We start from the raw sequence: 25,353 nt of genomic DNA, 5'->3' as shown, positions 1-25,353 counted from the left end.
TTAGAAATTTTTTTATTAACAAACTCTGCTATTTGAAAGCGAGCAGTGGCAAGGCTTCTCGAAAAATAGCAGATTCTCATCTCCAACTTGTCAGATTGTTACCACTCGGAAAAATGAGGGTGAAAATTATAATTTTTTCTAGTTTTAATTAATATCTCTAATTTAATTTTTTTTTTTTTTTTTTTTTTTTAGTGAACGTTGACCTTTTTTAGGACCCAGAAAAAAATTGTAGAAAGTTTGGTGACGATAGCTGTAGTAGTGACTGAGTTATTAGCGGACAACCAAATACATAGCCTTTCTTCTTTATATATTTATTATATTTATTATAGATTTATTTAAGTACTGATCATCAAAATTGAATGATAATGGGAAAAATATGCTCACTAAGTTAATGTTGCAACCTATACCCAATGCTGTAATTATGTTAATTAAATGCAGTTGAACACAGAATTGCACTTCCGCGCATACGTTAGCGGCAAAAATATGCAAATTCGGTAATTTTTAGTAAGAAGACTTTCAAAACTTTTTTAAAATCTTTTTATTATTAAAAAGTGTGTTTATTTTATTTATGAAATATCACTTCTTTGCACTTATGCCGCATAAAATTCATTTCAACGCCAAAACTATAAAATGTTTTTTTTTAAAAAAAAAAAAAGAAAAAAGAAAAAAAACTAATCTTTATAATTTTTGATAGATAGTATCGCGTGCTAGAGATAAAAATATTTTATTCTGTTCAGTGTTGCACTGCTTGCTTTCAAATCGTTAAGTTTGTCAATCAAAAATTCATTAAAGTTTTACAAAATATCAAATAAGTAATAAAAAATGTATAACGTCATTCTAGTAAAATATTTAATGTTTTTAACTAGACAGATCATGAGTTAAGTGCATTTTTATTATTTAAATTAATCCGATTCAAAAGCAAGAAACGAATATTCTTAAGAATTGCTTTTATTGCTTTCAGATAGCTTATTTTGTTATTCCACAATAGGCAGATTCAGTTTTAGCTTACATTTTGCCAAATGATAACAGACTCGAATGAAAAGTGAAACGACGCATTTGAAATTCCGCAAAGCAGAAATTGCCTCTTTAATTCCCTAAAAGTTCAGAAAAAGTTGGTGGCCAAGATACAGACAGGTACTTTTAAAGTGGCCTGAAAACATCTTCCTCCTGAAAATATGTTCAGCTGAACATGGTCTCAAGGAGAATGTGATTAATATCTTCATCCTCGCTATCGCAGCTGGGCACACTTATAGCAAGTCCAAGCGCTCTAAATAGCTCTTCAAATTGTGTGGCCTGACAAGAATTAAGTAGATTTAAAATCTGTTGAAAAGTGACCAACTTTTATTTTGTGAAAAACTGTAGGAAAAAAACATTTTAATCCATTGTGCTTTTAGTGATATTTGCTGTTCCAGATATAGATAGCATCATTTCCATAAAAGTGCTTCTGGTAAGAAACTGGAACACGGATAATTGAAATCAATGTGAATCTTGGCTAGCTTTCTCATTTCCAAATTTTCCACAGGGTCCACGAACGGAAGCAGAATGAATGTCGATATCAAGCCCTTGGCGGTCTTAATTAATAACCCGAATTTCAGCAGCAAGCTTCTCTGAAACACTTATTTTCTGTAGTAACAGTAGAGAAGAAAGACAATCGAAAACATCTATTTGGGCTTCTTTTTTTTGCCTAATTTACATTGGCATATTCTCTTTCAATGAGAAATGTCCTCCAAATATTAAAAGTAAAGAGTTCAGAATCGGTCAAATCAATGTCTAGAAATGTTATGAGCAATTCGTAAAAGAACTTTTGCGAACATAAAAGAACAAAAAATTTTTCATAAATAAATCCCTGTCTTTTCATAATTAACATGCTGTGAAATTACGTATTTATTTGTTTCTTGTTGCGTTTATTAGTCCGAAGAGGCAATTTTCCCAAAAGAACTATTAATTTCGTTTTGGCATTTGCGATGGTTCACTATAAATGTCGGTTCACTTTTTAAATTGTCACTAAATATTAGAACCCTGTATTATAGTTAAAGAAATTAAATAAGGAAGAATCTGCATCAACGCATATATGTTTCTCGCAGTGTGATAAAACAACGGTACCTAGAGCCATCAGATTTTGAATATGGAACGTTTCCACCCGAATATGGGCATCCGGAAGCCCAAATTTGGAATTTCGAATTTGTTTTATTATCTACTAGCAGCTACGCAGCCAGCCCTCGTCTGACTTGTAAATGTATCGGGAAAATGCGTAAAGGGAACAACAAACGTTAAATTTAAAAACTGCGCAGAATTTTACTCTGCAGAACAACTTCATTAGAAAAAAAAAAAAGTTTGGAATTCAAATGGTATAAAGGAAGTTAAGAACTTTGTTTTCTAAAAAAATCATGCAAAACGTTTTATATAATTAAAACATAATATAAACAAGAAAAGAGAGAAAACAAGAGGAAATAGTCAGCAGTCCAGTATCCAAAGCAGTGAATGAAAAACTGTTGCCAAAACCACATTTCTAAAAGAATGAAACTATCATCAGAAAGCAATAACCAATCAAAATTGTGCTTTGTGGATGACATAATTCAAAATATACGAACCTCTTCGCCATTAGCTAATAAAGAGAGAGAGGAGGGGAAAAAAAAGAAAATTCTTAGTGTTGTGCCTCGCGAGACACATGCGCGTTAGAATAAGATTGCGATGTGCGTGTCCAAAAGTCAAAAAAAAAAAAGCATTTTATCTCATATTTTCAACAGTCAGCCGTCTGAATGAAAAACTGTTGCCCAAACCATATTTCTAAAAGAATGAAACTATTCAAAATGATGCGATAAAATCGAAAAGATAAAATTAAAAAAAAATCTGATTCAAATTTTGGAAAAATCGCTTCGATGTGCACTGGCTCTTGTCTAGATGCACCTATATACCAAATTTCGTAGCTCTGGGTCAGCAGGATCGAAAGACATACAGACTCTTTCTTTTATTATATGTAGAGATTTCATATTTTGTAACAACGAATTTTTGATTAACAAGCTCAAGGATTTCAAAGCGAACAGTGGCAACGTTGTACAGAAAGAACATTTTTATGTCTAGCGCGCGAGACTGTGTATCCAAAATTCTAAAGATATGCTCATTTTAAAATTATTTTGCGATATTGGCGTTGAACTGGATTTTATGGTTTTTAAGTGGGAAGAACATGATATTTAATAAATAAAGGTAACACACAAAACGTTACAAAAAAAAAAAAAAAAAAAAAAAAAAAAAAAAAAAAAAAACGGAATGTAACTCTGGGCGTAATGTAAAATCTGAAAGCTTTCAGAATTTTTTTTAAATAGTTAAATTTCTTCGTTATTTTATTATTATTATTATTTGCGCGTTCCACCCTAAGGCACTACACGGATGGGTGGGGATGCTTTTGTAAAAGACTTTGGAGAATTGGCTCCTATTAACACGTTGCATATGGGAAAACCTGAAGCCAGCCCGTTCGCGCGATGCGAACCTCGAACCGAACTACCAGTGTTCAAGGACTTTATCGCTCGACCGCTGGCAGGCTCCTTAGTTATTCTGAAGGCTATTTATCTCATCGTTTAATGCTATCATTCGGTTAATGTTACCTAAATAGCCGTGGACAAATGAGATCACGTAATCGGCGTTTACTATATATATTTACTGTGTAATTATTTTATATACTATGATAATTAAAATTTCTCTGTTAACTCATAATATCTGTATAATATAATCATATGATACTAATACAATAATAATATAAAAATAATGCGAAAATATTGTGGCTCTGTAAAACGTACTGTGCGGCGTGGCTTGGCAAGTACTTTTCATTTTCCCCGTGCTAAAGCAGCAACACCTGAAGCAGTCTTTAAAGGCGCTAAAAAACTGTCTCGAATCACTATGCGTCCGGCGCCGGGCGAGAGATCACCAAAGACGCCGGTCATAACTTTAACGGCGAATCCCGTGAGGCTAGGTCCGTCTTTTCCCCTGCTACCTGGCTAGCACCGCTCTGCCAAATCTGCGTTGCCGGTAATAATAGGTTAGTAGCTCCAACCCTCTGCGGCACCTCCTCCCCCTCCCCCGTCATCTTGGCGCCCCCCCCGTACATGGAGGAGAAAACGTGACCGATAGAGAATTCGAAAGCGTGGGTAATTTTTCTGCTCATCCATTAACTTTTATGCGTTGTTTTCGTTAAAGCGTAACAAAACGCATTCTTGACTCCTTAGGACCACGGTTATCCCTCCGTGCTTATCCCACAACGTGCGCTTCGCGCGTTTTGAAAATGTGGTCAGTCGGCTGGTTTTTCTTGTAGCGCTTTTTTCTTTGGGGAGGGGGAGGGGCTTGAGGAACGCGAAGAGGTTCGAATTCGTGCTTCTGTCCACATTCCAGAGGTGGTTGGAAAGGTACGTTGGCATTGATCATAATCTGAATGTTGTTTTTATTTTTGTGTTTTGTTAGTTTCTGGTGGATGATTTGCAACATTGTTTTTGTCTTCCGTGTAAACTGTCAGAGGAAACTTTGCAAGCTAACAAAACTTGAGAATAAATAATGGCAGTAACAAAGTGCGGTGTGCTTTGGTAACATAAACTAATTCCCAAATTCCTAACAGACTGGGAGCGAATTATCGCTGCGTCTGAAATTTACCATAGTCTTGAGAAGGTTTAAACAAAACAAAGCTTTTCATTAAATCAGAACTTTGACATAAAATGCATTTCTCGTGCTTAACACGATCAGCCACTGGTAGTATTAACTTGAGCAACAGTCAAATTTCAAGTTAAAACTAATTCTAGTACAGAAGGGCTGCATAAATGATTTAACACAAATTATTTGAATGGTTGCCGCGAAGTTGGCTCAAACATCTCACCAGCGTAACGATTTAAATGTCGGCAATTGTGACACAAAGCCGTAGAATATGGTCTTATCTAAACTAGCTAACTTAGTACCGTAGCCTGGAGAGGCAGAAGCACACTGTGTCGTACTAATTAATAACTTTTACTCCATCTAATTTACATTCTGGCGAGGAAACGGAAAAGAGAAATACAGTAAAGATCCAAAACATAAAATAACTGGTTAAGGAAAAATAATAGTAAACTAACACAGCGTAGCGTCTCTTTCACTTTTTTATTGAATTCTTCTTCGAGACATAAATAAAATTACGTAAATAAGTCTAAACATCTTTGTTTCTTACTGCAGCTTGACAATGAATGACGTTTCCATTCTAATAAAATTTTTAATTTTGAAGAAAAATTGTTAGAATTTATATTCATCTGAGATTGCAGATGCTTATCGGTCAGTCTAAGTCTTTTCTTTTTAATTTTCAACTGTGAAAAAACAGCTGTTTGTATATAATGTATTTCCAAACAAAGCAATTATTCTTAGTGAAATTTCTTAACTGAGTCTGGATTTTTCGGAAGGAATATTTCGACCAGTACGAATAAAAGTTATTCAGATTTGTATTTTAATCGTTCATTAACATTTATATCATATTGTAAATTAATTAGCATGCTGTAATAGCAGTCGTTCTCAACCTTTTCTGCCTTCTGCACCCCTCTCACCATTTGCTGGATGATCATTCCCCTCCTCCGTCCGTATGTGTATATTTATTTTAATTAAAATTATTTTTAAATGCATTTTGTAAATTTCTAGAGACATTAGTTTATTTCGAAGCAGGAGACATGAAAAGTGAGCAATGTTGTCGCCGGGGCTCGAACCTCGGACGTCTCCAATACGCGCCAAGTGTGTTGATCAATACACCACGAAAGCATGCTTATAAATTAAACAGCAAAAATCATAAAAAATGGTGATAAATACTAAAACTGGGATAAAAATAGTTTTTTATATTCATAAGGTAAAACTATATACTTAAAATAAAGGATAAATAAAAGGCTAATCGCATTCGCCCTGAAACGGGGGGGGGGACGGAAATTCCTATCGGATGAGAACCCCTGATATATAGATTTTATGGTGCGTTATTCATGTTTTTGTTTAATGGTAATGGAATTAATGTTTTGAAATTTTTGAAACACTGTATTTATTCAAATATATAACACAAAGGTCGTGTTATGTTTGTTAGTTGATTGCCATGTTAGCACTGATTCCGAAATTGACGTTATTATTATTATTATTTTTTTTTCCACATCACGTCAGGGTTTTTCGGAAGTCACAACTTTCAAAATTTGTAAAAAGTTACAAAATTGCGAAAATGTGAGATTTTAAAATATACTTTAAGCATTTTTTTCTTAGAATTTGTACCTTTTTTAGCTTATACTAAAACAATGTACAGAAAATATTCAAATATATTTCATGGACCGCTCATGTTCTGCGCGCTTTTCCTTTTATTTTCTTCTTGGGTTTTATCTCGATGCTAACGTCCAGCAAGAGTCAGCCATCACTGAAGTATTCCAGTATCCTGGATATATCCTTTTCATTTATTTGATTCTTAATGAAATCTCACACCTATCTTTCGCTAGCCTCCAGATTTTGAGGAAAATCGCCCAAACGTGAATTTATTAAGTGGACCTTTATGCTCATGAAAAAGCCTTAACTTTTTACTTCTATAGGATATTCTTAAGGGCTGATTTAAAGTTCGGATCTTTCTTTTTGCCCCAAAGCTGGTTGCTATGTTTTTAAAGGCTTCGCGGGATTCTTTTCCAACAGCGTCCAATTATTTCTTAAAATTACCAGCTTTGAGAAGCTTCCTAATGTCAGGAGCAGTAAAGACTCCCTCTTTTAGTTGGGCGATTGTTAAGGCTGGGTATTGTTGCAGAGATGCATTTAGAACATTAGCCTTCTTTTGGTAATAGCGACGGTCCCCGTTAGACGGGAATTTTCCGAGAAACGAGATTCTGGTAGCACTGGTTTAAACGGGAGGATTCCTAGAAAAAAGAGCTCCGCTGGAAGCGAAGCCCGCCTAGGCTACGGAAACGATGTCCCGGCTACATATAAACATTCTGTACCGCGCCGCGCGCATAGGAAAAAATCCAGACTTGTGATTGGACATACTTTCGTATGACATCATTTTCTCTTGACGTAATGACGTTTAGGCGGGATTCATACGGTTTTGTTTTCGTTAAATGACGCGCATGAGTGACACGGAAGTCTGAAAAATTATCTTTATTTTCTTAAAATGAGAAAATTTAACAGCAGCGTTCTGCAGGTGGCTTCCTGTTTCATGAAATAATAAAATCTTTCACAGACGTTGTTATTATCAGAAGCAATCTTAAACGCTTAGATTATATAAATAGCTGAGTTCATGAATTTAGTGCAAAAACCAAAACCCGACGATCTCGGTCTAATTATAAAAGCATTGTGTGCCATTAAGTATAGTGTCATTATTGCAATTTTGTTGCATTCTATTCCTTTCAGATTACAGAACATATTTCCTCTGCAAAATGTTATATTATTCCCATGTTAACGACCATGGCATTTAAAAAATTCTGTTGCCTTAAATGAAAGAAAAAAAGCGCATTCAGTATTGTTGCTGAATTTGATGTAGGTGTATAAGAAAAGGAACTTCCTTCTCTGAAAAATGTTAATTTTATGCAAAGGAAAAAAAGATGTTACACATTAAAAAATGGGCAATATTCATAAAGTAATATTTTTAAGTTTTAAATACGTATCTCTATTTCTCTGTTACAAATCTATATCAGTCTAACTTTAAAAATAAATTTTACATTTTCAGACCGATTATAAATATTGTGAATTTACTGTGTATTTTGTTAACTCCCAACGTCATTTTTGCTACTTCTGAAAAGTGACTTGAATCGTGTTTTTGGAGATTGCATCTGCAGAAAATGGATATATAATGAACATGAAATAATGATAACAATTCCTTTAATATGAAGTTCTTTTAAATTAAGAATACATTTATTAAAAATCTCTGTACTTAAATACATATTTACGGAGCTAGTACATGAAGAAACAATACTTTTCTCTCTAGGGAAAAAAAATTGCTACATTTTTTTATATTAAATTCGCCACATTATTAAGAAGTGTAATCTCATAGCAACAAAAATACAACGCACGTAATAATCTTTTTGGTACTGCTATCAAAATTTAAACAAACTTATGGAGGTATACCCTCGAGCCCAAGCAAAATCAGGGCGTTGCTAAGCGCAGAGGAAATGGTATCATCGGGAACCATATCCAATCACGAGGAAGGATTTTTTCCCTTTATGCGTAGCGCGGTACAGAATGCTTATATGCGTCCCAGCTATTCGGGATATTTTGAAACTTCGCCGAAAATGTTTCATCTGCAGCTCTGTCATGGGTAGAGATCAACCTATCAGACTAAAGTTCTGCGTCTGAAGGATCACGTGATCCGAATCTGAGCAATAATCGATTACTGTTTGGCGTTCAAGTCTGTTTAGCAAGTAAAAATGGTAACCTAGCTACCTAGGTTTCGTGGAAATGTGCGGGTTCTGTGAAATGTACCTTTCGACGTCTAGTCCCGCGTAGAGGAAACATTATGTGATAAGGACTGTTAACTTGATATGCAGAGCTGCAGTGAGAACTATCGGAGCTATGAGAGCTTTTCGGAGCACATTTTTGGTTCTTCGTCTTCGGCTTAACTTTTGTACGTTCCCTAAGGGGTATTTGGAAGGGAGGAGGGTTTCGAGGGTTCAATGTACCTCTTACAAATTAAGAACAGTTAACGAAAGTAAATGAAAAATGCAATGAAATAAAAAAAATTATGCTCATTTATAGCAAGTTTCATTAGAAAACAGAAGAGGTTGATGGTATCTTTCCTCCATTGGACCCCTCAACTGTTTTTCTGCAAGAATGCTTATTATAAGCTAAAAGAATGAATAAATTATAAAAAAAGAAACGTTTGATGTCTCTAAGTTTCATATTTTCGGAATTTTTCGACTTTTTAACAATTTTGAAATTTGCGAAGACTCCTGACGTGATGGTAAAGAATGAAGGTCTTTTTCGGATACAGCGCTAAAATGTGCTTAGGAATCGATTATCTAAAGTTAAAAAACACAACCATCGCAGGCTTATGTAATTGAAATGTATTTGCGGGTAGCATAACATTGCTTCGGGCCCCTCCAGTTTGAGACCACAGGCATAGAAGATCAAAGTTATCGTAGCTGCGTCAAAATACTCTTCCCAAATACCGTATATTCCGGCGTATAACGCGCACCTGTAGTTTCAATCTACATTTTTTTTTTTTTTTAATTTTTAGGTATATTCACCGTATAACGCGCCCACTTTCCGTTACGAAGAAACCTGAAAAATACATGTGCGATCAGAACCAGATTTAGACTTGATTAGGCCCTAAGCTATTTGAGATATGGAGCCTTTTATAAGTCTGTTATAATATATTTTAATGCTGTTTATACTATATTTTAATTTTTTGGGGGGCCCTAAGCTATAGCTTGTGTAGCTTATACGTAAATCCGGCCCTGTGCGCGATGCTATTATTTCTTGAAGTCGTTCATTCGAAGATTTTTCGCAGGCTTTTGAACAATGGTAGACTGACTGAACTGACAAGCGATAAGAATATGTGTGTGTGTTTGTGTGTGTGTGTGTGTGTGGGGGGGGGTAAATGTTTGAGGGAGTAAAAATTCTGCAAAGACGGTGGGTTTATTCAACGCAGAGGCGCACAAGAATGTTATTCTAGGGTTTCGAGGAAAGGGAGAAATAATTTGGATTACGAATATACTTCCGACCCGAATGAAATCCCGGAATTAGAAGTCAGATGTTTTCTCTTTTTGTAGTCATTTCTGATTTGGAAGTGAACATTGAAGGTTTTAGGAAATCACATTTTCTGTAGCTGAAGTGCAATTGATCTAGTGTTCCTTTAAATCTTAAATATGGCTTCTGCGAAACGAAACAAACACAGTGCTGGTTTCAAATGCATTCACTTTGCGATAGAAAATGGAAATCGTGCTGCAACAAGAATGTTTGGTGTTGGTGAAAGCTCCATACGTGATTGAAAGAAAAATTAATAGCAATAAAAGTAGTAGTTTTTAGTTAGTGATAAAGTTAACAAAATGGCTATCTTAGAAAAAAAGTGTTCGGAACTGGGTTCTAGAAAATCTCCGGTAACAGCATTTAGGTATATGTAGAAATCAAATTTTTGTATCCTCATCTTTTCTTTATTTAGATCTATCATTTTTATATTTGGCATTTAACGCGCACTCGTAAATTTCGATCTCATTTTTTTGTATTAAAAGTGCGCCGAAATAGGTGCTTTCTTGGCATATAAACATCATACACAAAAGCGCTCACTTCAAAAAACCACCTTCATTTTTTGCAACGAAAGAAATAAGCCTGAGCTTTAGAAGGAGCGGAACAAAGTCCCCCAACACTTAGCAGTGTTTGTAGCATAATCCATTACACGTTTCGTCCTTGAACTCCATTAACTTTTTTTGTCTCTAGGCCGCATTTACCTGTGGAGAGAGAAAAAAAAAAAAAAAAAAAAAAAAAAGCAGCCGCCAAACTTGGCAAGGTCTTTAGCTACAGCAACCTTACTCCTCCGCCAAAGCTGTGTTTATTTCCACTCCATTTCTTTGTACCTTGAATGCGCCGCGCTGCCAGCAGGGAATGATAAACTCTTGGAATGCGTAAGAGGCGAAAAACGTGACAGCTTTTGACTCCCCTTCACCTGCTGCCTCCAATGTATCTTGTTTATTTCACCGCTTGTTTATTATTATTATTATTTTATTTTGCGTAGCCGTAACTGTCGTGCTACGCGGACCTTTTAGATGTAAAACTGATAGGCGTTGATAGGCTCTTCTAGGCGTTGATAAGGCAATGCTTTTTTTAACAGTCATAGCGCTTTTGTTAACGCTCTAAATGACGTGGTTGTGTTTTTAACGATTATTGTTGTTGTTTATGTTAAAGCAGAAATTTTCGTATGTGTAGTGCACTCTTTTTTATAAGGAGGGCCTTATATCGAAATTAAAAGTCTACACACGTCTGTTAACCTTCTCTTTTCTTGTATATCGAAATAAAAAAATTCCATATGTCATATATATATATATATATATATATATATGGATAAATTCAAAGTTCAAAAAAAAAAAAAATTCAAAATCTAATACAATTACGCTCTGATAGCAGTAAGCGGCAGTAATAATGGAAATTAAAATAAAATAAAAAAATGCGTTTAAAATTCATTTCATATTCAATTCGGAATGGTACCACTTGCATATTTTTGCAAATATAATAATAAGAATAATAATAACAGAATGGAAAATTGCAAAAACTAGCTGGGCAAAATATGCCAAAACCAATGTGTATCGACCATACAAACCGACTGTCTTATCGGAAATCCTAAAGATATGCGCATTTTAAAATTATTTTGTGATATTGCTGTAGAATTGAATTTTATGGCTTAAGGGACATGATATTTAATAAAAAAATGTAACACACAAAACGTTTAAAAAACGCCCCTTTAGGCTCAATATAAAATCTGAAAGCTTTCAATTTTTGTTTATTTGTGTGTATCGAAATCAAAGAGAGATACGTACATATATCTATTGCATTTTTTATGTTGAAATTAAAAAGTTCCATATATGTATTGCATATTTTAATATCGAAATTCAAAACCATATGACTGCATTTTCCCCCTTTCTTTATGTTCCCCTTTTTATTTTCTTCTCTTCTTTTCTTTTTACGTTTATTTTTATAACTTATAACACTTATTTTTAAAACGTTTGTAACACCGCAAATTTGCTTTTTGGACGTTAAGTTATACATTTATAACGCTTATGATGGATTTAAGGCTTATGACTTTTGCGTCGAAACGCTTTCTAAATAATGCATGGATACTCAGAACGCAAAGAAATATCATATTGTCCAATGTTTACTTTTCAGACGATATCGTATATTGCTTTATAGACACCGTATATAATATAGTATATTAATTTGGCACTAATAGAAGATGTTTCGAACGCCATAGGGGCAAAATCGTTTGGTTTTTATTTATATATTTATCAAATGAATGTCTTATTGATGTTTCAATATCAAATTAATGTCTTCATGGAAAAATTAATAATTTTTGTATCGTTTCAGGAAAAGAAGAAAATTCCAAGAAGGATCTACGATGGAAACTTACTAGTCCTCACACTGGAATGCAGTGCAAACGATTTGGTCAAATATGCAGTTGTGTCTTATTCTACGAAATTCTGCGAAAGTGTAACATGCTGAAGAGCATATATTTATGAAAAATGACTTTTTTTATGTTCCTGTTGAAACTCTGTTTTGCTAAAGATGGCGTAAACAAAATCAAAAAGTGGAGACGGTACTGCATATAATATGCACTGCTCTTAAAGAATTATCCTGTTTTTTATTTGCCAAAGAATTATCGCGCGATGGAACTATTATGCTTATAGAGTGTTTTATCGGCTGCAGGCAGCTAAAATGAAAAACCAAAGATTATTTATTGTTTTGTGGATTGTCGTCATCATCGTGAGCTTCAATTTCTGTCGTGTATCGCCTATGAAGGATAATCCCGCAAAAGGGAAAAGTCTGTATCTTTTTGTTATTGTTGTACAAGCATCACTTTGAAATATTATTGTACAGGCATATTTCGTTTTATTGCGCCTTTGTTCCCCACAGAGGGCTTCTTTAAATTTTGTCGATACAGCAAACACCTTTTTTTTTTTTTTTTTTTTTTTTTTGTAAAAGTCTTTAGACTATAGTTGTTTTTCTTGAAAGTCTGATTTTTTTTTTTTTTTTTTTTTTTTTTTTTTTTTTTTTTTTTTGTAGTAGAACCTTTGCTAATGTAATTTCCTTTTTTTGTGGAAATCGGAACATTTTATGTATATATATATTTCTTTTTTGTAGAACCCCCAAAATTATAATATTTTTTAAAGTTTTTAAATTATGTATATGTATCTACAACCAAGAGATAATTTAATTAATAAAAGTGGTAAATTTACTGACATGAAGAAGTCTTAAATGAATTTGATAAATTTTGATTAAATATACTTAAAATATATCTTTCTGAAGGCCGAAAACTTTCCATATTTTTTCCTTTACTGTGGAACCGTTAAAAATAAAACGGTCCTTAAACCTCCCCTTTTTTTTTAATTTTTAAATTTTTTTATCTGCGGGTATGAAAAGCCGAGTATTTTTTGTGGAGTCCCTTAAACTATATTTTTTTGGAAAGTTCCAGAATCATACATATATATATATATATATATATATATATATATAATGTTGTATGATCTATTAAAATAATTCTACTTTAATTAAACTTAGGAGATAATATAATCAATTAATCAATACTGTTTAGGAAATAAATTATTATATATATATATATATATATGATTCTGGAATAATATATATACAGTGTCTCAAAAAAGTGATGGGACATTTTGTGCTTTACAAAAAGAAACAGCAATAAAATAAATTTAAAAAACATGTAAAACTTTTTGTGGGTGTGTTTCATACTTAAATTTAGTAACAATTATTACATAACATACATTTTCTCAAAATATTAAAATATTAATTTAATAAAAATACAATTGTTTAGAACGGAGCAGAAAATGGCTCACTTAAGTGATGGGACACTTACTTTTCCATCAAATATTTATCCAAAAATTTTACTTTTCAAAAGGTTTTAATATTTTGTTGGATTTCGTTTTACTTTTAAAACATGATTTAATCTTCTTGGGATGGATTCAACTAATTTTTTTGTGATTTCTGGAGTGATTTTACCCCATTCTTCTTGAAGCACCGATTTTAATTGTTGTTTTGAAGAAATGGTGTGTTTGCGAATTCTTGATTCCAATTCTTGCCAAATATTCTCTATGGGATTTAATTGGGGAGATTGTGGGGGTGTTTTTATTATTTCAGGACAGATATACAGCAGCCAGAGTCTAACGTTCAATGCACTGTGCTTGGGGTCATTGTCCTGGTAGAATTTAAAATCGTTATGAAGGTTCAGTTTTCGTGCTGAAGATTTCAAATTTTGATTTAAAATGTCAATATACTTGTACTGATCCATTATACTGTCAATAAAAACAAGATTACCAACTCCAGCGGACAACACACACTTCCATACCATAACTCCTCTTCCACCATGTTTACTGTTGGCACCAAGTTCTGTTTGCGAAATTCTTCCCTGGGTTTTCTCTCCACACCAAGATTCTACCGTCAGAACCAAATATATTAAATTTACTCTCATCAGCAAATATAACTTCATTCCAGTAATCAGAATTCTTATTTATGTTGGGTTTTGCGAAAGCCAGTCTGAGTTTTCTATTCTTTTCACTTACGAAGAATTTTTTCCTGGCTGCTCTACTGTGATATCCAGTAGATCGAATTACTCTTCTAATAGTCTCAGAATTAACAATTACTCCATATAATGCTTGTAAATCAGCAGCAACTTTAGGAGCACTCATTCTTGGATTTTTTTTAAATATTTCTAACGATAATTCGCTTTATTCCATTGGATAGCTTTGATGGTCGGCCAGGTCTTCTTTTATCCTGAATCATATGATTCTTTTTATATCGTTTAATGATACTGAAAACTGTTGAATGACTGAAGTTAATTGTTTCAGTAGTTTCTCTAATAGATTTTCCACGTTCAATATGCAAATTAATAACTAATTTTTGAATTCCAGGCAAAGTTTCTTTTCGTTTAGCATTCATGGCTGCACAGAGCTAAAAAACACAAAAATTCCAAAACAAACTGGAGAGAAATACTGCAGACCATTTTATAAATTATTGGCAATTGCTTCTGAGTAAAAATAAATACCCAAAAAGATATTTTTATTGCTTACTTCAGACGATTTTTGTTGCATAGTACATAGTGTCCCATCACTTAAGTGAGCCAGTTTCTGCTCCGTTCTTAACAATTGTATTTTTATTAAATTAATATTTTAATATTTTGAGAAAATGTATGTTATGTAATAATTGTTACTAAATTTAAGTATGAAACACACCCACAAAAAATTTTACATGTTTTTAAAATTTATTTTATTGCAGTTTCCTTTTGTAAAGCACAAGTGTCCCATCACTTTTTTGAGACACTGTATATATATTCAACATATATATATATATGTTGCAGCATATAACTGCGTGACTTTAGTAATTAATAATCTCCTTAATTTTAGAATTTTGAAAGCCTTTATTATCCCACACTGTCTGTTTTTTTTTAATAGAATCCCTACCGTTCTGAAAAAAATTAACTTTTATTTATTTCTCTATACATCATTCTCACATCTTATTTATTTGATTTTTGATGTGCATTGAGAAGGGCGACAAATGGGCATCAAAAGCTATTTACAGGCATACACGAGGTATGCCTGTAATATTTAGAATGTTTCTTTGCTTTTAATTTCTCTCTTTCCAGTGTGGCTTCTGATTGCTTGAAAGTGTGACAATATAATTTCAAAATGCCCGAATGTTTGTTTTTTTCCATTGCAGTTTGTATCGGGACATCAGGTCGGATGTCGGTTCCATCGAATAGGGAACATCACTATCAGAATCTCAGGGATAGATATACAAACTGCACTTACGTGGATGGCAACTTGGAGTTGACGTGGTTGAAGGTAAGCAAGTCATCGATCCTTTGTTCTTTCGAAATGTGTTTTAAAAGGTATTCGGAAAAAAAGTCACGGAAGACTTTTTTTTGTTTCCAAAATGTAGTAGCACAACCTGTTGCGTTATTATGTTTATTTAGGAGTAGGAAACATGAAATATGTGTAATTGCCTCGCCAGAATTCGAGCTCCGGTTTTCCCTTATTCTAATCGGAGGTACTTGCAATTATACCACGAAGGCTTATGTAAAAAGAAAGAAAATACAGTAGAATCCTGGTATACGTCCGTTTGAAATACGTCCAACTTGGTATAAGTTCTGTTTGGACGCGAAAGGTTTTGCTATGTATATGATATATTTTTGGGGGAATACGACTCCAGTTCGACGACTCACGACTGCGGTCAGCTATCCTTGTTTAGTTCTTTCAAGACATTTCTGCGATTGTCCACGAACATAATTGCGCTTTTTGCTACTATCCCCTAAACAACCCGAGCTACGGCTCTCAGTTTTCGAGTGATTTTGTGTTTTTCTCGTAATTGTTTTCTAACTTCATTAAAAATTGAGCTTTAGGAAAGTTAATGAGAAAAGTCAAACAATGAAAGAAACACCAATAAGGTGAAAGAAAAATTGTTGAAAAGTATGAAGATGGTGTGGATATCCACAACTTGGCTATTGCATACCGCATCTGAGTGTGACGGTGTCTACAGTCGTGTAAAACAAAGATGCTGTTTTAAATCGGCTTACGTTATGAAGGAGAAAGAAAGTTCGTTGAAATCGATTACCAAACGAAGATTTGAAGACGTTAGAGCAAGTTAAAAAAAAAAATTCTTTTGATCTGTATAGCAGAAAAACATTTACGTACAGCATCGCGTGCAGTGCTTCATTTATGTGCTGTATGTATTTTGCTTTAGTATTTTAGAATTTGTTATTTTTTTAAACATATGAATTATTTTTCATTTATTTCTTATTGGAGAAGCTTATTTGATACACGTCCAAGGATCTGGAATGGATTAAGGACCGAGATATATCGAGGTAACACTCTACCTTGGAATTAAATTTCTGCAGGGAACTTTATGTTCTTTGCAAGCGTCTTCTGCGTTTCTACATTTTCGAATTATGAAAGTCGGAGGAGATTTCCTTATAACTTAGTGGTATAAGCGTGAAAATTTATACTTCTTTCGATGCCCTTGATAGAGTATTCACTACTTTTTTTTTTATGTTCCAAATATCAAACTGTTTTAAATAAAGTACAATTTTTTGTCCTCCACATAACATTGTAACGTATACTTTTAAAAAATTTTTAGAGGGGAGGCTTAATAGTTGCTCATTTTAAACTCATCATTTTATTTTTATATAATTGAAAAAGAATCACTTTGGGTTCACTAAAAAATGAAATTAGCACCAAATCCTGTAATCCTTGTCAAAATGAAACTAGCACCAAATCTGTATTCCCTATCAAAATTAATAAATATATCGACAGGTATGCTAATAAGTTAACTTTTACTTCATTTGCAAAAACACAATTATGTAAAATTATATACAATTTTACACAAATGGAACAGAAGAGAGAAACATTTGCCAATTCGGCGGAAGTACCATGTGTGGTCAAGATGATGTGACTATGTGAACGTGCCACATCATCAAGATAACTTACTAAGAATTTGAAAACAGGGTGATAGCTGGAGGTGAAAACATTTGTGTAATGTAACAAGGATGTCCGATCGTGAATGGTCCTCTTATTGATTCCAGATTGTTAAATGTTTCCCACACACAATTTTTCTTCTCGGAAATTCAAGGTTCATGCTAGTTTTTTAACGCACGCAGGTCTGATTCATAGACAAAGAATGGCTAACTGAAGCATATTACAATATTTGCTCTTAGTATCATAATCAAAAAATGGCGAAGTTTTGGATTCTCAATTAACTCTCTCTTGGATAAAAGATTTCTCTGAGAAACTGAGAACCAGTAAATGATCTTTGAGTGGGTATTAAAAAAATGCGTGCTAAAAAATCATCTTATATTTGAGGAAGTATTTCAGGAAAAAGCTCTGTATATAGAAAAGAAATAATGCGTAATTTTAATTAATATTAATAATGCAATAAACTTTTGTCCTAATTTTTGTAATCCTTAACCGAATAAAATCGAATTACCTTTATTTTTTGAACGTAATTAAAGAAAACTTGGGAAAATATTTTATTCAAATTAAACTGTTCTGGAAAAAGTATAGCATTTCATTCTGTTCCGAATAAAGTGTTTAAAAATGTATTCTCACATTCTAAGGACTCTGAAATATGTAGAAAAAGAAAATATATGCAATTATACGCATATTTACGACGTAATTACAAAATGTTTCCATCCGATCATGTCAAAACGCATTGATCCTAATGGCAAGTGACTGAATGTTGGTCTCCAAGAGGGGATCGCCACTGCTTCAAGAGGCAGTGCATGGGGTAAACCATTTAGGGCCTCTCCTCTTTTTTTCCTACTCCATGGGTGATTGTTCAATCTGTAATAATAAAAATACGACTATCCGGCATTCAGCTATCTGGAAAACTCAAATAACCGAAAATATAAAGCACAAAAGGACTGCGATTCGAATCAAACAAAAGCCGTTGCCAAACAGTGCGATTTAGCGCCAATAATGGACAAGCGTGACGTAACACGTGGGCACTGAGTAAACTCGATTAATTCTCGATAAGTCTGTTAAATTTTGTGAAAAATGATGTAAGTTAATTGCTATTTTTCAATCGGATTTCGAAAAAAATGTTAAAAATTTGGGAGGTGTCTTCAACGGTTATGCAGTAGAGTCACATCGAGAAAAGTGTGATTTATATTAAAATGGATAAACACTGGTAGTACAACGTGAAAAATTAATGTTTTCTTTCGACATCTTACATAATTTAAATGTAGGCTTTTGATATTCAAGTCAATAACAAATAAAATGACTCTTTCTATAATTTTAGACTGGAAATTTTTTCTTCTATTCATTTGGCTTTTCTGCAGTGAAAAGCATTTTTGTATTTTCACACTTTCAGTTATGCGGACTTTTCGCGTATACGAAATTCGGAATTTCCCAAGCTTTCCTAATAGTCGAGTTTTTATTGTACTTCTTTTGTCGGTCATATCGTGTTCATTAATATGCATTTTTTATGATAAAATCGAATTTTGAAATAATCCAGTACTTGTTCTTCTGTAGAAGAGAAGTCCTAGATTTTAATCCTTTTTTGCTTTTCAAAATATAAAGGGAAAAGTATAGCAAAAACAGTTAATTTATATTCTTGTTCATAAAAACAAAGCGCAACTTATCGAGAATGAATCGGGATTTCATGGTACGAAAGCGTTGGCGTTATGAGTGTGCTATTATGTCATGCTTATCCACGATTGGCGCTAAACTGCATTCTTGGCAATATTTTCACGTTGTTGAGATCCTACGTAAATACCTAAAAACAATTTCAGTATTATGTACGAGTCTTTATACCCTAAATCGAAATTGAATTCTTTCGGAATGAAGCATCATTATCTTTCTTACAACTAACAATGAACATATCAGTTCATTCTTTCAAGAATTAACCTGAATCCTGTATTAAAGTAAATTTGCATCTCCAGATCTTTCACATTTCGAGGTTGTTAGATATGCCGCATACAGTCGATGCGTGCTTTGAAGTAGTTTAAACATTCATTTTCTTGAGACGGCTAAGGAAATGTTATATGATGATATTGTGATTTCAGGACGATTCTCTGGATCTCAGCTTTCTGCAAGAGATTCGAGAAGTGACGGGGTACGTTTTGATATCTCATGTGGACATACAACGGATCGTGCTACCCAAGTTGATGATCATCCGGGGTAGAAACCTCTTCAAACTCAACGTGCGGGACGAAGACTTCGCCCTTATGGTCACCCTCAGCAACATCTTCAACCTGGAGTTGCCATCTTTGAGAGGTTAGTACGTTATGATATATAGTTGGCGTTAGTTGTATTAATCCATTGTATTTTTCCTTGCATTTATTGTTTGAAACGTATTTTATGTAGATTCTTCGTTAAGCTACACGGGCGTAACGGATGTTCTCACATCCAAGAAACCTTCCAAGCACGGGATTTCACCTTACAATTTCGGCTTGTGGATAGAGAAGGTAGGCGAACAAAAGGCTCGGATTTCGAAAGATCGAACAGATCTACTGCCAATGTACTCGATCTTTCAAAATCCTCTTCTTCGCCCCTTCATCTTCATTCCTCTGATATTCCTCTCGGGAATTGTGGCCGAATAACTCATTCATACGAGGTGTCCTTTGGACTTTACAAGGTACTAAGCCAGACACATCGCGCTTTACCGTCAGATATCGGCTCAGTATCCGTCGGATATTGTAATGTTAATATTATTATGTAGGTTTCTTTGACAGAAATAATTATTGTAATAGTTACCGGTAGTTTATCCATGAGTACTTTTCACTTGTTATGTTCTTGCTGCAATCGTGATTTTCCGAAATTAAATTACTCTCAGATAACCTAAGGTAAGTTTTAACTTGCGCCATTTAGCTATATCTCAAAATGACCCTGTTCTTAAGTGCCTCCACTTCAACGAACGTTTATTGAATACATTCTCAGTAATAAAAGTATTTGCAACTCCTCCCCCTCTCCCGGGAGAAAAAGAAACATGTTACGAGTCATTTACTTCTGGTGACAGGAATGTTTTCTTGTTGTGTCTGCACCTGGGGTCTGATACCGTTTCTCATTGCCTATTGTTTTCGTGGAAATCGTAAAATTCTTTGCTGATCTTCTCAGAACGAGGGAAGCTATTGCCAACTTAAAAAGAGTTTTTGAAACAATTCGGAATAAAATTTAAAGTAAATATAACAGAGAAAATCAAAAGGATATTTTGAAATAATAACTAGAAAAAAAAACTTATTATTATAAAAAAGAAAGAAAAGAAAATTAAGACAAATTGAAAATTTAATTACACTTAATTATATTCTTACTCATGAAAAACTTAATTAAAGCATTTAATTAATTGAAAAATAAGTAAAACTTAATTATTTTTTTTCTTTTGCCAGCCAGTAGTTCAAAAATGCTTTACAATTTTGGATTCAAACTGAAATTACTCGCAGACCAACACAACCTGAAAACAGCTGATGGACCAGATTATTTTTTAGCAAAATGAAAAATTTTTTATCCATAAAATATCAAATATTTTTACTAAATTGTAAATTTCGCCTACTAAATATTTATCATAACATGGATAAACAATTAATGATAATGCAAAGAAATTTTTTAAAATTTATTTTCGATTTGAAATCTAAAGTTTGGTACCTGCAAGAGGCTTTTGTTTGTTACATTTTGTAATTCAAACATATTAATAGCTAGATACTAATATTTTAGACCAAAAATTTATTTCAAATAATTCTTATATGTTTAATCAATGATTAAATAACTTTAATTAATGCATTTAATTTGCTTTATTTATTTTATTTATAATTACTTTATTTAATTCAAATTAAATGAACAAATTTTGGAAACTTCACAGAAAACTTTCCAAGTGAAACTCCAACTTGAGAATAAATAATGACAATTTAGTTTAGCTCTCTTATTTGTAAAATTTTTCTTCAATATATAAATCAAAATACTTATGTTTATATGTAAATAATTATCAGTTTTTTATGTAAGTGCAAAATTAATTTTTGTAATATTCAAGCATTGAAGGGAAAGTACTAAAAATTATCTTCATTACACATTGTGGATGCTTGTTGGCATATCAGGTTTTTTCTTATTAATTTCAACTGCGAAAAAAAGCTGTTGAGATATAAATACATTCCCAAGCAAAATGATTATTCTTAGTGCAAAAATTCATAACTGAGCTTATTTATTTTTTGGCAAGTGCGAATAAAAAGTCTAAGTCTGACTAGTGAGTAAAAAAAAAAGTCTGTATCTTCAAATCCTTGAATATGATCTGTACTGCATTTAAATTAATAAGTTCAGATTTTCTAATGCGTAATTGGGTTTTATTTTTAATGATAATGAAAATAATGTAAAATTGGATTTCAAATTTTTAAAATCAATGCACCTTTCTTAAAATTTTGAAATCTTTGCAACATCATATTCGCAAAATTATATAATTGAAATGTATTTACGGGCCACATAAAATTGCTTTGGAGGCCGCTAGTTTGAACCAATACTTTACAACATCTGTCATTTTGTATTAAATTTCTTAATTGAGACATTCATAAATCAGCAGAATGAAAGGTAAATGTATTTTTTTAAACACTGCAGAGACAGCAATACTTTATTATTATTGACACCTTTTTTAAAAAAGAAAGTGTTTTTTTTTAATAATTTTTAGTAATTGAATTATAAAAATGGAAGTAATTTAGTTGTAAATGATGACGTAGCTAGGGTAGGGCAATGGGGGACACCTGTTCCTGGCCGCAGCATCCAAGGGGTGCCAAATTGGTGCTACTAATTGTAGAATGAAATGTTTTCCATTCTCGAAACACAGAAAAAGGCACAAAATATTTAGTTGTCCCTGGGCGCTGCAAACCCTAGCTACACCTCTGGTTATAAAAACGTAATTGATTTTAGTAATTTAATTAAAAAAATGTAATTAGTTTTAGTGATTTAGTTAAAAAATAATTAACTTTAGTAATTTAGTTACTCATTTAGTCCAGTTTCAAACAGTCTGGGATATTAGCAGAACCAGTTTCCCAGACAGTTTGAATTATTAATAATTAGCTGTTACCTGGCATGCGTTGTAATGCTACTTAAAGGAAAGAAAGTGTTTGTGTTTTAATTCTGTTAATGAAATTTATTCTTTATGCGTATTTTGCATGTTTTGATTGTGGTCACCTGAAACCATGTTTGATAAGGTGGTGAATTTAATTCTGGCTCTTTCACTTTTCTACCCACGTAGCACATTACTAGTGCTTTTTTCTTAAGTTTGATGGCTAAGTGATACATGCATAACAGCTACACTTGGATGAAGACTGTAATCATAATAGAATGCACCAAGATTTTAATCAGTTTGCAATGTTCATTTAGATCAAAGCAGTGAGTATTGGAACATTTTCCAGTCTTGTATCCCATTGTTCATCTGCTTCAGATGAACTGGCTGTAGCAGTGTGTACTTGAACAATTGCCACTCTTGCTTCCCTTTTATTGTCTGTTTCAGATAAATAGGCTTGAGCAGAATTTTTGGGTGCTTTCTAGTCTTGCTTCCTGTTGTTCGTTTGTTTCATATGAATGGGCTTGAGCAGTGCATACTTGAACATCTTTGAGTCTTGTTTTCGAAGCTCAGGATGCTTTTTCTTCTGAGCTTGATGCGTACACCGAGCTGTCAGTTTTTATTTTGGTGGTTTATAATTAGCTATAATATTCTGACTGTGCGAGGTACTGTTGTATTATATTGCTGCAAGGGTGAGTTCATTGATGTCTATTTAAACCAGGGATTCTGAACCCTTTTCTTGCAGTGACTCCTCTTAAAAGAATGATTTCTACCTTGTATTTTATAATGTACAGTGTAAAACATTATCTCACTACAAATAATTGCACATAAATAATTTCCAGATAACAGACTGAGAATATGAACAAATGCTTTGAAAATATGGTTTATTAGATTTATGTTTTATTATTTTTTGTATTAGTATCACTTTTAATTTTACAAATATAAACAAGTTTTTGGGGAAAAAATTACAGATTCTAACTACACATTCACTTTCAATGAACGTGATGGTTGCGTTCAATGTACAGTTTTTAATATCTGACATAATGCTGCATAAACTAAAGTTTATATAAATGACATAAACTTAATTCTTAAATCACCTCCTTCAAAAATATCCAACCTGTTTCTTGTTTTCTATATTATTGACTACGGCTCGACTACTAGGCAAGATGACTTCAACAAAAGTGCTGGCACCTTTCAAAAGTTAATAATTGTTCATCAAGGGCACCCTTACTAAGTTTAATTTGCGCAGAAAAGAATGCAGCCTTCATTGAGATGCCAGAACACCCATTATGAGGTCTTTAGTTTAGTGAATAATCATATTTAGTGAGATACATTACGGTGTCAGCACTCTTATGAAGTTGAATTTAGAACTTGGAGAAAGCAACTTCCATCAAAGTGCCCTACCTTTAGGCTGGTTTCTGTCTAGGCAAAATCTCAATCATAAAGGTGCCGTCACCTTTACATGTGTGAAAGAATAGCGAAATCCTCTAATGTGATTCTATCTAGTTTCTTTTCTATTTTTTTTTAATTTCCTTCATTTATTCTTTTTCGTTTCTTAACTTTACTTAAGTTTTTATTTTTGTTTTCAGATATTCTGACAGGGAGTGTTGGTTTTTATTATAACTACAATCTGTGCCATGTCCGTACCATCAAATGGGACGAAATACTTACCGGACCAGACGCAAAGCCTGTGTACGTGTATAATTTCACCTATCCCGAGAGACACTGTGAGTTCAAAAGTATCGTTATTTATTTATTTATTTATATTTGAAAAGAATTTGTGTCTGTATATGTGAAATACCATATTTTCTTCCATATTTCTTCCCTTACCATTTTAGTGTAAGGTTCTGAAAATTTTAAAAAGTTCTTATCATTTTCCTCTTCCTTCGACATGTTTGAAAAATGAACTCATCTAAATTATAAAATGGATTTGATCGCATAGTGATTATTTTCATGTTAGTAACAGAGACAAGCCTTTGCAAATGACCTACAATGGTCTTTCCGGACCTTTCCCTTCTGATTGGCAAACTATATGCCTGCCTAATGTGAGAACTGATTCATCACTGTGAAACAAAAACAAGCTTCCATTCAGTTAAGATTTTGCGGAGTCAGCTGCACATTCAGCTTCTATAATTATCTGTTATTGATTGGTGGCCTAAGGAGTAGCAGAGACAATAATAAGAATGAGTTAGATTCAAGTTAAGCAAAATAAAGGTTGCCTTAAGAATTATGTAATTAAATCATTCACATAATTTTCACCTCTCAATATTTGGACTGTAAAATTAGTACAAAGAAAGGGAGAAAATACACTAGGAAATATGGCATTACCTTTTTGATTTTTAGTTTAACAACCTTAAAGCTGTTTAAAATTTGAATTTATGGTTTGTTTCATCTGGAATCTTTATTTTTTAAGTCTGTTTTGTAAACCCCTAAACTAAGCCTTTATTTTTCAGTTTCCATGCAAAATTTATCAATTTTTCTTTTCCTATATGCTTTTGATTAGTGCAACAAGACATATAAAAGATTCTATAAATATTTTTCTAAATTTTTTATATTTTTTAATATTTCTATGGTGCAAAATAAATTGTAAATAATTATCCTCTGTCAACTCATTAGTGTGTTTTTCTTAAAAATCCTAAGACAGCAGAAAATTCCTGCTTTGCACAGGTCTACTACCTGGCTTATAAATTTCAAGAATTCCAAAGGCCAAATAGGCAGGTGGATAGATAGACTCTTCCTTGCCCAGAAAGCTGCCGATATTGTCCCAGGCTTGAAGTGAAATACAAGCTGCTTAATCCTGTTGCACGTCTAATTAAAACTTCATCTGACCCAGACCCATGGAGAGATGAAGAATTAGGTGAATTAATGATAAAGAAATTCAGTTGGAAGATTGTGACATTAAACCCCCACTTGACTTAATCATGTCTTCAAATAGGAAATCTACCTGGCAGACATTTGGATCTGTAGCCCTATGTTGGGGGAAACATGTTGGGCTCTCTGGGACTTACTGCAAGTTCAAAACTGCGTCTTGTACCATAATTTCAAATCAGCTGATGGAAAGGCATTCTGTGGCAGCTGATATTTCTCAGATCATTGATGTCCCTAACCTTTTCGCGTGGGCTCGAAAAACAGTTGTGTACCTTCACTGGG

General features: G+C 33.2%; 1 protein-coding gene across 3 annotated transcripts in view; it reads left to right on the top strand.

Annotated features, from left to right (window-relative positions):
• The window catches only part of Egfr (epidermal growth factor receptor), a 266,434-nt gene that overhangs the window by 163,856 nt on the left and 77,225 nt on the right, over window positions 1–25,353 (top strand). The window contains exons 2-5 of one of the 3 annotated variants that reach the window (XM_085820085.1): window positions 12,019–12,472; window positions 15,382–15,506; window positions 19,223–19,433; window positions 23,793–23,930. In XM_085820085.1, the coding sequence (XP_085676211.1) occupies window positions 12,367–12,472; window positions 15,382–15,506; window positions 19,223–19,433; window positions 23,793–23,930 (580 nt within the window). In that variant the 5' untranslated portion in view covers window positions 12,019–12,366. Of the gene's footprint in view, window positions 1–12,018; window positions 12,473–15,381; window positions 15,507–19,222; window positions 19,434–23,792; window positions 23,943–25,353 lie in introns of all 3 variants that reach the window. The other 2 variants (XM_085820082.1, XM_035359001.2) reach the window with 2 other exon arrangements.

Source organism: Stegodyphus dumicola, chromosome 1 (assembly GCF_044657685.1).
Source record: "Stegodyphus dumicola isolate Sdum_Otavi_A_Nest chromosome 1, ASM4465768v1".
Classification (NCBI taxonomy): Eukaryota; Metazoa; Arthropoda; class Arachnida; order Araneae; family Eresidae; genus Stegodyphus; species Stegodyphus dumicola.
Note: the sequence above shows the minus strand (reverse complement) of the source record. Positions and strands in the feature narration are given on the sequence as shown.